The sequence below is a fragment of the Capricornis sumatraensis genome, chromosome 4, assembly GCF_032405125.1.
Source record: "Capricornis sumatraensis isolate serow.1 chromosome 4, serow.2, whole genome shotgun sequence".
NCBI classification, from domain to species: Eukaryota; Metazoa; Chordata; class Mammalia; order Artiodactyla; family Bovidae; genus Capricornis; species Capricornis sumatraensis.
Window position 1 is genome coordinate 94041129 of NC_091072.1, and position 12173 is coordinate 94053301.

Sequence of the window (12173 nt, forward strand, 5' to 3'; positions counted from 1 at the left end):
AATAATAAGAATATTCTCCTTCATAAATTTATCATATCTAGGGAAATGAACAATTCATTCAATAATATCATATAATATAGTCTATATTTAAATTTCCCCAATTATCACTAAAGCATCTTTTATAACTTTTGAATCATGATTATGATTTTTGATTCATAATCGAAGGAATATCTACACATTATGTTTAGTTACTTGATTTTTTGGTCACCTGATGTGAAGAGCTGATTCACTGGAAAAGCCCCTGATGCTGGGAAAGATTGAGGGCAGGAGGAGAGGGGGATGACAGAGGGTGAGATGGTTGGATGGCATCACCGATTCAATGGACGTGAGTTTGAGCAAACTCTGGGAGATATTGAAAGGACAGGGAAGCCTGGCTTGCTGCATGCAGTCCATTGGGTTGCAGAATCAGACATGACTTAGCAACAATAATTTTTTAAGACACTTTTTAGTGCTTTGTTATTTTTTTTTCCTAAGTAAAATTGGCCTTTTATCTTAGAGTCTGGCATTCTAACTGCAATTCATGGTATTTCAGGTTATGATAACCTTTCTACATGCGGACATTCCCTGAGGATAATGAGTCCTTTGCAGGAGACCAGGAGATGAGGTGATAGAAACACCTTGTTTTCTGGGCAGGAAAGTTCTAAAACTGCAGGAGGCAAGAGTTTAGGTCAACTCTTTTTAGCCTGAGTTGTTCACACAACTCGCTCCCTGATTTCCCTCTCCCATCTGTATTGTCTTTCACTTTTTATAACTTCCAGCAAGATCTAGCGTGAAAAATAAGAATTAAATGTGTTACCGACTGGTACTGAGGTACTTAGGACAGGGACCTGGTGGGTTTTTTCCTCCCTTTTTTAAATTTCACAAAGATGAAAAGAGAAAAACATCTACACCAACACTATCCCCTTTGCTTGTAATCCTTTCTCTCTCCTCAGTTTTCCCATCTGTGAAAAATGGGGAAATAGTGCTCAGTTAAATATATAGCTCAGAACAATGCCTGGCACACAGAGAGCTTTCTATAAGTGGTTGCTATTGTTGTGTTTATTTTTACTAGATATAGTAATAGAATGAAACTACTTCTCAACTAAGACCAATCTTACTGGGGGTGGGGGGAGTAGAGGGGGAGAAGGCACCCAAACTGGTTTAACTGGTTTCTAGAGTCCAAAAAGGCAATAGATGAGACAACAAATACCAGCCCATTTAAACAAAAGGGGTGGGACTGGAAGGGTGGGGAAGTACACCAAGGACAGGAAGAAGTGACTGGGGCAGAAGAGGGGGGCTGTCAGCAGGTGGGAACAGGTGCGGTTCCCTATACTTCTGTACTCCTAGAAGCACTGGGGCTCCGAAGACCCTTCTTTGCAGCTCTGTGTTGGCTTTGCAGCCCTAGATTTCACTGTTTTGCCTCCAAGTTAGCATAAAGTTTATAGGGAAAATAATTTCAGAGAATTCCCTGGTTGCCCAGTGGTTAGCACTCTGCCCCCCTTACTGATGGGAGCCTGGGTTCTGTCCCTGATTGGGAAGCTAAATCCCATAAGTTGCGTGTTGGTGTTTAGTCACTCAGTCATGTCTGAGTCTTCTGCAACCACACAGACTCTGGCCCGCCAGGCTCCTCTGTCAATGGGATTTTCCAGGCAAGAATACTGGAGCGGGTTGCCTTTTCCTTCTCCAGGGGATCTTTACAACCCAGGGATTGAACCCACGTCTCCTGCTTGGCAGGCAGAACCACTGAGCCACCTGGGAAGTATGGCACAGCCTCCAAAAGAAAAAAGGATAAAAGGAAATAGTTCCAGGGAAAATTTGATTCTTACACAGATAAAGCCAAATCTAAACATATGCTGTTCTCTGCTTCTTCCAGCACAAATTCACGGTTCATATTCTTCATGGAACACATACACAACACAAGATATAATCCAGGTCATCTCCCCAACTCCGTCAGATAACTGACCTTCTCCAAGCGTCCTCTGCAACAAGTCATGCTTGGCTTGAAGTTTTGTGATGAGATTACTACCCTCCAAATATTCTCTGAGTTTCTGCAAAAGGAAAAAATACATTTTTAACTTTAAAAGAAAATATGTGATGTCAAGGAACTTCCCACAGGATATCTAAAAATCCAGCCATTCTTACCTTCTAGATCCTAGAATCTTGCTATGCAAAGTATACTTCTGATGCAGACCAGTGGCATCAGCCTATTAGAGGTGTGAACTCTCAGTGACCCCCACGTCAGGACTATTGGCATCAGAACCTGCATTTTAACAAGCTCTCGTGGTGACATGTATGTTCATGAGATTGTTTAAAAGTTCTGTTTTAGAGCTGCCCTTTTTAACTTTGTCTGCATATCAGCACTCTCTCCTAAACCGTATCCTAGAATTGCTGAATTGGGAACTCTGGTCTTAATAAAGAACCCTAGATGATTCTGATACAATTCCAAAAGCAGAGCTGGGGGACCCCAGATTGGAGCCCCAAAGAGGCTGGGCAAGCGGCAGGCGTACCATGAAGTAGAACTGCTCGGTCTCCTGCTGGTTGGCTCTTCTCTTGGCGATGCTGGGCTTACTCAGATAGGTTTCAGAGACCGTGGACTTCACAGACTCTGTGGAGCGACTGTGCTGGAAGCATTCAGAAACATCGTAGTCCTCGATAGTGACCATATCCTGTATTGTCTGCAGGGTGGCCTCAGTCGTTTTCTTAACCTGGGAACAGGAGTACATCTCTCCAGTGAGTACCTTATTTCATGAATCCCACACTCAGTGAGAAACCACTCTGTCAGTCAGAAATGGGGGCACAGGCCCTCCCGTCCAAAGTTCAGAGTCCACTGGGGGAACAGCAAGGAGATCAAACCAGTCAATCCTAAAGGAAATCAACACTGATTATTCATTGAAAGGGCTGATGCTCAAACTCCAATACTTTGGCCAGCTGATGCAAAGAGCCGATTTACTGAAGACCCTGATGCTGGGCAAGACTGAGGGCAAGGGGAGAAGGGGGAGACAGGATGAGATGGTTGGATGGCTTCACCAACTCAATGGACATGAGTTTGAGCAAGCTTGGGGAGAAGGTGAAGGACAGGGAAGCCTGGTGTGCTGCAGTTCATGGGGTCTCAAAGAGTTGGACACAACTTAGCAGATGAACAATAACAACAGGGGAGAGAGACAGGTAAATAATACCTCATGTCACAAATATAAGGAGAGGCTTTATTCCAAATTATCCTAAGGAGGACATCATTCATATATGAGTTCTTGTAAATCTCATGTATCATCGGGTACTCTCTCAATTAAATTTTGTTTTAAAGAATCTTCAGTTTAACTGAAATTACACACAGAAAAATGCATAAACAATAAGTATGGCTTTATGAATTATCACCGACTGAACACGTTTATGTGATTACCACTCAGATAAAGAAATTTAGTACATTATGAGTACCCTCTGCTTCTCCCAATCACTACACATGCTTTTCTCCTCCCCAAAGGTAGTTACTAAGTACTACAGTATGTAGGATTTTTGTTTTGCTTCTTTTGCTCAGCTTTATATAGTAAGATTTATTCATTTCTTCTGAGTATACTATTTCACTGCTGAATATTCATTGTAAGAATACATTATAATTCATCCCTTTTACTGTTGATAGATGACTTATTTCTGATTTGGGGCCACTATGAATAATATCGCTATGAACACATTTTTGTTGGGCCACATATACTTGAGTAGACTTGCGGCTTATTGGGTATTGCAGACTGTTTTGCAAAGTTATTATTCTCATTTGTATTCCCACCAACACAGGAGGAGAATTCCTATTACTCCACATCCTCAACAATTGGTACTGTCAGTTTAAAAAAATTAAACCATTATGTTGATGGAACTTCCTTGGCAGTTCAGTGGTTAAGATGCTGCACTTCCACTGCTGGGTGCATGGGTTTGTCCCTGGTTGGGGAACTAGGATCCCACATGCCTTGTGGCACGGCCAAAAGAAAAAACAAAAACCAAATAAATCATTACACTGGGTGTGTAACTGCCTCACATTGTGGTTTTAATATGCATTTCTCTGATGGGTGAGATTGAGCACATCATCACATGTTTAAGGCAATTTAGATTCTCTCTCTTGGACACAGTTTGTTTAAATCTCTTGGTCAATCTTATACTGGGTGATGAGCCTTTCTCTTACTGATCTGTAATATGTATATGAGTTTTTTGTTAGCTATATGTGTTGCAAATATCTTTTCCTACTCTGTACTGTGGCTTTTTACTCTTTCTATAGTATTTAGACAGTCTCTAGTTTTAATGTAATCAATTGACCAATCCTTTCCTTGGAAATCAGGGCTTTTTGTGTCCTATATAAGAAACATTTTCCCATCTCATAAGTAGTCATAAGCAGCATACGATTTTATGTTATCTTCTGGGAGCTTTTCAATTTATCTTCCACAATTAGGCTGTACTCCACCTTTGCTTATCAGAGAATCTTTGTAAATCGATAACTGTATGCTCTTCCCAGACAGGGTTTGTTGTTGTTTAGTTGCTAAGTCGTGTCTGTCACTTTTATGACCCCAGGGACTGTAGCCTTCTAGGCTGCTCTCCATGGGATTTCCTAGGAAAACACTGGAGTGGGTTGCCATTTCCTTTTCCAGAGGATCTTCCTGACCCAGGGATTGAGCTCGTATCTCCTGGATTGGCAGGTGGATTCCCTACCACTGAGCCACCAGGGAAGCCTGTAGAGAGTTTAGAACATCTTAAAACCATTCACTTTTCCTGAATTATATGCTTTTTTTGGGTAATGTTTCATAACATGATATATATGTAAATATTTGTATACATTTATATATAAGACATTATTGTGATCTGGTCAGCATTCATTTAGCTTTATCCACATAATTATCACATTCTTTGATTTCTATCTCTTACATTTTTAAGAACACTTTTAAAAAATATATAGTTAACTTACAATATTATGTTAGTTTCAGGTGTACAGCAAAGTAATTCAGTTATATATATATATACACACAGTTTTTTAGATTCTTTTCCATTATAGGTTATTACAAGATATTAAATATAGTTTTCTGTGCTATACAGTAAATTCTTCTTGCTACATCTGTATAACAATAAGGAGAGGGAGTGACAGAAGATGAGATAGTTGGATGGGATCATTGACTCAATGGACATGAGTTTCAGCAAGCTTTGGGAAACGGTGAAGGACAGCGAAGGCTGGTGTACTGCGGTCCATGAGGTTGCAAAGAGACACAACTTAGTGACTGAATGACAAATATCTATTTTATATACAGTAATGTGTATCTGTTAATCCCATACTTCTAGTTTATCCTTCTTCTTTCCCTTTGGTAACCATAAATTTGTTTTCTATTTAGAAATTCTTTTTAGCATGAATCTGCTGGCAGTGAACTCAGACTTAATTGATTTTAAAATGTCTTTTATTTCACCCAGAGAAGGCAATGGCACCCAACTCCAGTACTCTTGCCTGGAAAATCCCACGGATGGAGGAACCTGGCAGGCTGCAGTCCATGGGGTCGCTAAGAGTCGGGCATGACTGAGTGACTCCACTTTCATTTTTCACTTTCGTGCATTGGAGAAGGAAATGGCAACCCACTCCAGTGTTCTTGCCTGGAGAATCCCAGGGACGGGGGAGCCTGGTGGGCTGCCGTCTCTGGGGTCGCACAGAGTCGGACACGACTTAGCAGCAGCAGCAGTTCATTTCACCTTCAATTATGAAAGATATCTTTCTTCCCCTGGTGGGCAGTTACTCTCCTTGAGTACATTTAGGATATCACTGTACTTTCTTGTGGCTTTCATGTTGAATGAGAAGTTTACTGTCAGTTTATCATACTTTGAAAGACCTCTGCTTCCTTTCTCCAGCTGCTTTTAAAGTTTTTTATAGTTTAACTACAATGCGTCTAGGTAAGGATTTTAAAAGCTTATTTTAAATATATTCAGACTTCTTGAATTGTGAGGTAGTTTTCTTAAGCTCTGATAAAACTTCAGATAAAATTACCTTTGCAAATATCAACTCTACTTTCTTCTCTATCATTTTTTTCTGGGAGTTTATGCCCTCTGTAGCTTACCATTCTCCTCATATTTTCTATCCTGTTTTCCCATGCTGCATTTTGATTACTTTCTTCTAATTTTTCTTTCATTTTGATAATTCACTCTTCAGCTGTGTCTAATCTGATGTTAAAACCATGCACCGATTTATTAATTTGGATTTTTCTGTATTTTGGTATTTCTGTACTTTGGTATTTTTTGGTATTTTGGTATTTCTATATTTCTCAACTCTAGAATTTCTGTGTGGTTCATTTTCAAATTTATTTCACTGTTTATAGGTTATAATAGTGCCCTGCTGAAATCTACGCTTGTCTTTCACCTCCTTAAACACAGTATAGAGGTCTTCTGCAGTTTGTTTCTGATAATTTGTTTCTACTGTCTGTTATGTCTTCTGGCTACCACTCATTACGTCTTGTCTCCTTATGTACCTAGTTATCTTTGCTGGACATTTTTGGTAGAATTATTTGAGCTCTAAGGTGAGATTATCATCCTGAGAGAATATTCGTTTATTTTTCCAAGTCATTAGGGGCACTAATAGTTCAGAGTCACTAGATTTTATTTCTGTTCAAAATAATCTGATGCTTTTGCTTTTGGGAACACCTGGTTCCTTAGGTTATGGATTTCAGGCTTGGCTATGTACCTTGCCCTGGATAGTGAAATGTTGAAAGAATCAGCTGAGTGACTCGGTCCAGCATTACAGAAAGTAGAAATATGTTCAATTTTTAAACAGTATGTTAGTGTAATATGTTTTTTGAAATATGTTCAACTTTCAGTTGTTTATTTGAACAACAGAATATTGTTTAGAGAAGAAACACTAGCTATCAGTGCTATTTCAGAGGCTTAGAGAGGTCATGAGACAAAGTACACTTTAAAAGGAGGCAAAAAATTTAACAGACTTAGTCATTATTCCTGAGGATATGCACAATGCAAAGGACACTGGGAAAAAAGCATACTAATGATGACTTTAAAAACAACATTAGAAGTAGTTACTTTAAGTCATGATTGTATATCTACAGGCTGAAGGAGAAGACTCACCATCTTGTAGGTGATGTCAGTGAGATGGTAGAATAAGAGGTCTGCTATTCACATACCTCCACAGAAACAATACTCTGGCAGCCATCCATGGACAAAATGACTTTGTGGGAGCTTTGGGGTCTAGGTGGGAGCTTGTAAAACCTCACTGGAGCCCACAGCTGACTAGGACTGACATGAGAAAGCTGTTGGCAGGCTTGCCAACCTTGGTCCTGGCAACAGGACCTGGAAATAGCTCCGTTCCCTTGTAGACTCAGCTACAATCCTGTTTGGCATTGGTCCTGCCACCAGCACTATCTGCCAAGGGACCCAGGAGGGGTCAAGCCCACCTGTGCCCCAAATAACCTTGCTGATCTTGGCCTTGGCTGTGGACCCTAGAACAGCTCAAGATGCAGTTGCAGTTCCTCCCAGCCTTGGTCTGAGAGCAGTCCTATTGCCCAGGGACCTGCCAAGAGGCACACTTGTGGACCGGGAGCAGGCCCACCAGCCACAGTCCAAATGTGAATAATACAGTAGCCCTGTAACTTGGTTCCAATACCTCTTAGCAATGGCCTATGAATAGTTATAGCTACCCTAGGGACTCAACAAGAAGTAAGCCCATTTGTGTTTCCAGAGGCAGGCCCACCAAACTCTGTCCAACTTTGGATCTTGAAGCAGCCCTGTAACTTGAATCCAGTTCCTCTCAGTAGTGATCCAAGAGCAGCCCTGCCTACCTAGGAACCAGGAGAGAGACATGCCCATCTGTGCCCCCAGAGGCTGGCATGCATGCAGACCTTGGTGCCAGCTATGGACCCTATAGCAGACTTGTGACTCAGATCCAGCTCTGCTCAGCTGCAGTCTGGGGCCAGTCCTGCCCTCTAAGGATCTGTCCAGTGACCTAGCAGGTACCACACCCACCCAAGCCCTTGGAGCAGGCCCAGAGACTATGGCCCATACAGTGGAGCAGCAGTAGTCATGTGACTTCTTGTCTATCTCAACAATTCTATTTTTCTTTTTTTTAACTTCTTTCTCAGAAGTAAGTGTCAGGGTTAAATGTGGAACTGTCAGGAAGAATAAAGGAGGTGACAGAAGCCACCGGACACAGTGGCTGGGACTATATATTATCCCATGGGATGTTCTTGACGAAGAAGAACACTAGCTTCTGACACACACAGGCCATGTTAATAAGTCACAGAGGAGAACATAATGAGGCAAATATGAAACAGCTAACAAGAGGCTTGTAATGACTCCCCATCAGTAGCAGGGAGATGCAATTGGGTCCGGGAGAGGAGAAGCCAAAAACAAGACAAGGAATTATGAAAACTCCTGAAGAACGTGAGGTACCAGGGGAGTGTCCAGGTGGCCTGGACTCTGAGATGCAGACCCAAATGAATGACGGGGGAGAGGAGACTTCTGTGGGCTTCTGTGGTTGGGTGCTTTTGCCTTTCTTCCCCAGGACAGTACAATTATTAGAGAAAACAAGAAATTTCCTTTTCTGAACACACTAGCTTTCTAGCGCTGCTGTCATAAAGTGCCACATACTGTGTGGCTTAAATAACAGAAACTTATTGCCTCGTAGTTTTAAAGGCCAGAAGCCTGAGATCAAGGTGTGGGCAGGGCTGGCGCCTTCCGAGGCTGTGAGGAAGGCGCTGTCGCAGCCCTGCCTCCTTGGCGTATACAGTCATCGTCTTTGTCTTCTCTCCATCTGTGTTTCTGTGTTCAAATTTCCCCTAAATATAAGGACATTGATTCCACCGGTTAGGTCCACCTAATGATGGTTCTTTAACTTGACTGTTGTTTTAGTCGCTAAGTCGTATCCAACTCTTTTGGGACCCCATGGATGATAGCCTGCCAGGCTCCTCTGTCCATGGGACTTCCCACAGGCAAGAATACAGGAGTCGATGCTATTTCCTTCTCCAAGGGATCTTCCTGACTCGGGGATCAAACTCATGTCTCCTGCATTGGCAGCAGATTCTTTACCACTTTACCACTGAGTCACCTTAACTTGATTACCTCTGTGACATCACCATATCTTCAAATAAGGCAGCCTTCTGAAGTACTGGGGGTTAGGACTTCAACATATGAGTTTGGGGAGCGTATACAATTCAACCCCTAACACAGACATTATTTTATGGCACCGTGCCTGGTGTCTTGCACCTGCTGCAGGCCTATTCGTCCTTTAAGACTTGTCACTCCATTGGTAAAGGTAACTCCTGCGCCCTGTCCTACCTCCCGACTTAACTACTCCCTCCTTGCCAACACTGACCTTGAAAGTATTTCAATTACAGCACTGTATCATTTCAGAGTTAGTAAAAGTTAGGAGAAAGAGACCACATATATCCACCCACACATACGAACTGGATTAATGCCATAGTTAATCGACCAAGGGTACAGAAGCTTACTGCTGGTACAGGCCATATAAGGCAGGAGCAGGGGCAGCATACTTCCTTTGCCCCTGGTACCTCAACAGGGGGCACAGATGCAGGTGACCTTATCAGTGCTGGGTAAGGTGTGGCCAGATTTGAAAAAACAGTTCAACTTTTGCTACCCCTCCCCTCGGACTGGGAAAGGGTCGTATTACCATTCCAGATGAATTCACACTAGTAATCTACCTACGTGCATTTAAGATGCTAGTTTAAAATCTACATACTTGCATTTGAGATGCTTGTTTACAAGACACCTGTTTACAAATACCAGGCTCTCCTGACTTCTGAGAACAAAATTTTCTGAGCAAAATTTATTCTCAGCAATGATACAACTTAATCTAAAGATGAGAACATCATCATTACCTAGAGCTCTCTGAACAATGTCTCTGAGTCAGCCGCATCTCAGAAAGCCTGCTTTGCTACAGCTGCTAGACTCTGATTTAATGACCCATCTAGGTGGACCTTTTAACAACAGTGGTCTGATGAGCATGATCTCAAATCCATTTCTTATGAGCAGCTATACCACACTGTATAGAAGGCCTCTGTCTTCTGTCTCCAGCGGGAGCACCTTGAGGTCAGGGACAGCTTATTAACCAGTACAGTGTCTGGAACACAGCAGATTCTCCAGACAGCAGTGAAAATGAACTGAATGGATGGTGGATGCTGAAGTCTTCCTCCTTCCAAACTGACAGACTCCAGAGGAATGCTTGGCATACACCAATAACACGGGGTCTGCTTGCTGACGGTCATCCTGAGCTCTGCCATTTTCTTCTGGATGTCCTAGCCTGCTGGTCACTTATAGACCATCTGCAGAAACTCTTCTCATTCTGCTTGGTATTCTCCTGGATCGGGGCCCTCCCTCCAATAAGTTAAAGCTTATTTGAAACAAAATACACACACACACACACCTTCTAAAAATACATGTTTACACACAAACACACACACACCACAGACCCCTTCTAAACATCCATGTTTTCAATGAAAAACAGTTCACCCTCTTTTCAGTTTTGGCCAGGATGATCTTATCATTTAAGGGACAAACGGCAGTTAGCTTTTACTTGGGCTTTTATTGTCAAGCTCATCAGTAGAAGGTTTTAGGCAAGGAAGAATCACTTACGTAAAGAAACATGAAGCTAAAGCCACAGAGATCATCAGACACAGAAATCACGATTAAGTGGTTATCAAGCTTCACATCTTACACCAAGTCTCAGAAGAATCTGACAACTGCCCTTAAGAGTCTGATCAGTGATGGACATGGCCTGGGATTCTGCTGCAGTCCGTGGTATTAGGGGAGATGTGGGAGGGAGACGTGATTCTTCTACCACAGATAGAAATGTAAAGCAGATAGGTTAGGGGGTCCCCAGAGAAAGACAACCAGGAATGAATGGCTTTCTTGACATAAGAGGAGCCACTGTAGCCTCAGCTATTTTGTGATCTAAGCCCAGTGCTTGCCCTTGAACAGGTCTCAGTAATCCATGATCTCAAGGGAACACAGAAGAGTTTGTCAAACAGTAGTGCAGTGATAAGGCAGAGTTCTAGTCCTCCCTCAAGGAAAACACATAATAATATATCTTTGAGTTCTGTAGGAACTCAAAGGCTCCCACCCACGTAAAGGATGGAATGAAGACACTGACCCTCTTGATCTCAATCAACTAAAGCTTGGATTCTGCTGATCTTTGCCCCCAGGTCTATGCTGAAATTTTCCTCTGCTTAAACCCCTTCACAACATGCATGTGCCTTTAGGTTTGCTGCTAAGCTGCTAAGCCGCTTCAGTCGTGTCAGACTCTGTGCGACCCCATAGAGGGCAGCCCACCAGGCTCCGCCGCCCCTGGGATTCTCCAGGCAAGAACACTGGAGTGGGTTGCCATTTCCTTCTCCAATGCATGAAAGTGAAAAGTGAAAGTGAAGTTGCTCAGTTGTGTCCGACTCTTAGCGACCCCATGGACTGCAGCCTACCAGGCTCCTTGGTCCATGGGATTTTCCAGGCAAGAGTACTGGAGTGGGGTGCCATTGCCTTTAGGTTTAAAATTCCCCAGTTCTTGCTGCTGAGTAGACACTGCTTTGGGAAAGATTCTCTGTTCTTACTTGCTGCAAGAAATAAATCTTCCTGCGCTTTGGTTTGGCTGCATCTTCTGACATCTACCAAGAGGCAAACACCAATTTCTGGGTAACAGAAAGTATAACTGATAACAGAAGGTATAACCAAAGTATCTCTTACTTTCCCCTTCAATTACCCATGCCATGAAAATTATCTCACATGTTTGCTTAAAATATTATTCATTTTTCTTGAAAATATCCTGTATAAGGACTGTATTTTCGGAATAGTCTGTGAAATAAACTTTCGTGAACTGTTGATGAAAGACGTTAAGTGGTGCAGCAAAATTTATATGTTCATTAAACACTGATGCAACTTAAGTGGAGAATTCATTATAGACTATTCCCATTTCTATTCCCTTCAGGGGGCTAAATCTACTATAACTTAAGAGAGACTAGATGTTTTCATATGTGTGACAGTTTTACTTATGGCATAGAAGTGACATGCTTGTGAAAGCTATATTTACTGAACCAAATATTGGTACAAATGGTCTGAAAATGGGACCAACAAGTTAAAAGTAAGACTGTCCTAAAAAAAAAGGAAGACCTAATTGCTTTACTTATGCAATTCATTTTCCATTTCTTTGGCTTTGATAAAGGTGAGACAGGAGG

At 42.1% G+C, this 12173-nt stretch overlaps 1 protein-coding gene across 2 annotated transcripts in view; it reads right to left on the reverse strand.

Annotated features, from left to right (window-relative positions):
• SRGAP1 (SLIT-ROBO Rho GTPase activating protein 1) overlaps window positions 1-12173 on the reverse strand; it is a 293215-nt gene that overhangs the window by 50306 nt on the left and 230736 nt on the right. For both annotated transcript variants that reach the window (XM_068972150.1, XM_068972149.1), the window contains exons 9-10: window positions 2487-2684; window positions 1943-2027 (exon numbers count right to left, since the gene is read on the reverse strand). In XM_068972150.1, the coding sequence (XP_068828251.1) occupies window positions 1943-2027; window positions 2487-2684 (283 nt within the window). The remainder of the gene's footprint in view (window positions 1-1942; window positions 2028-2486; window positions 2685-12173) is intronic.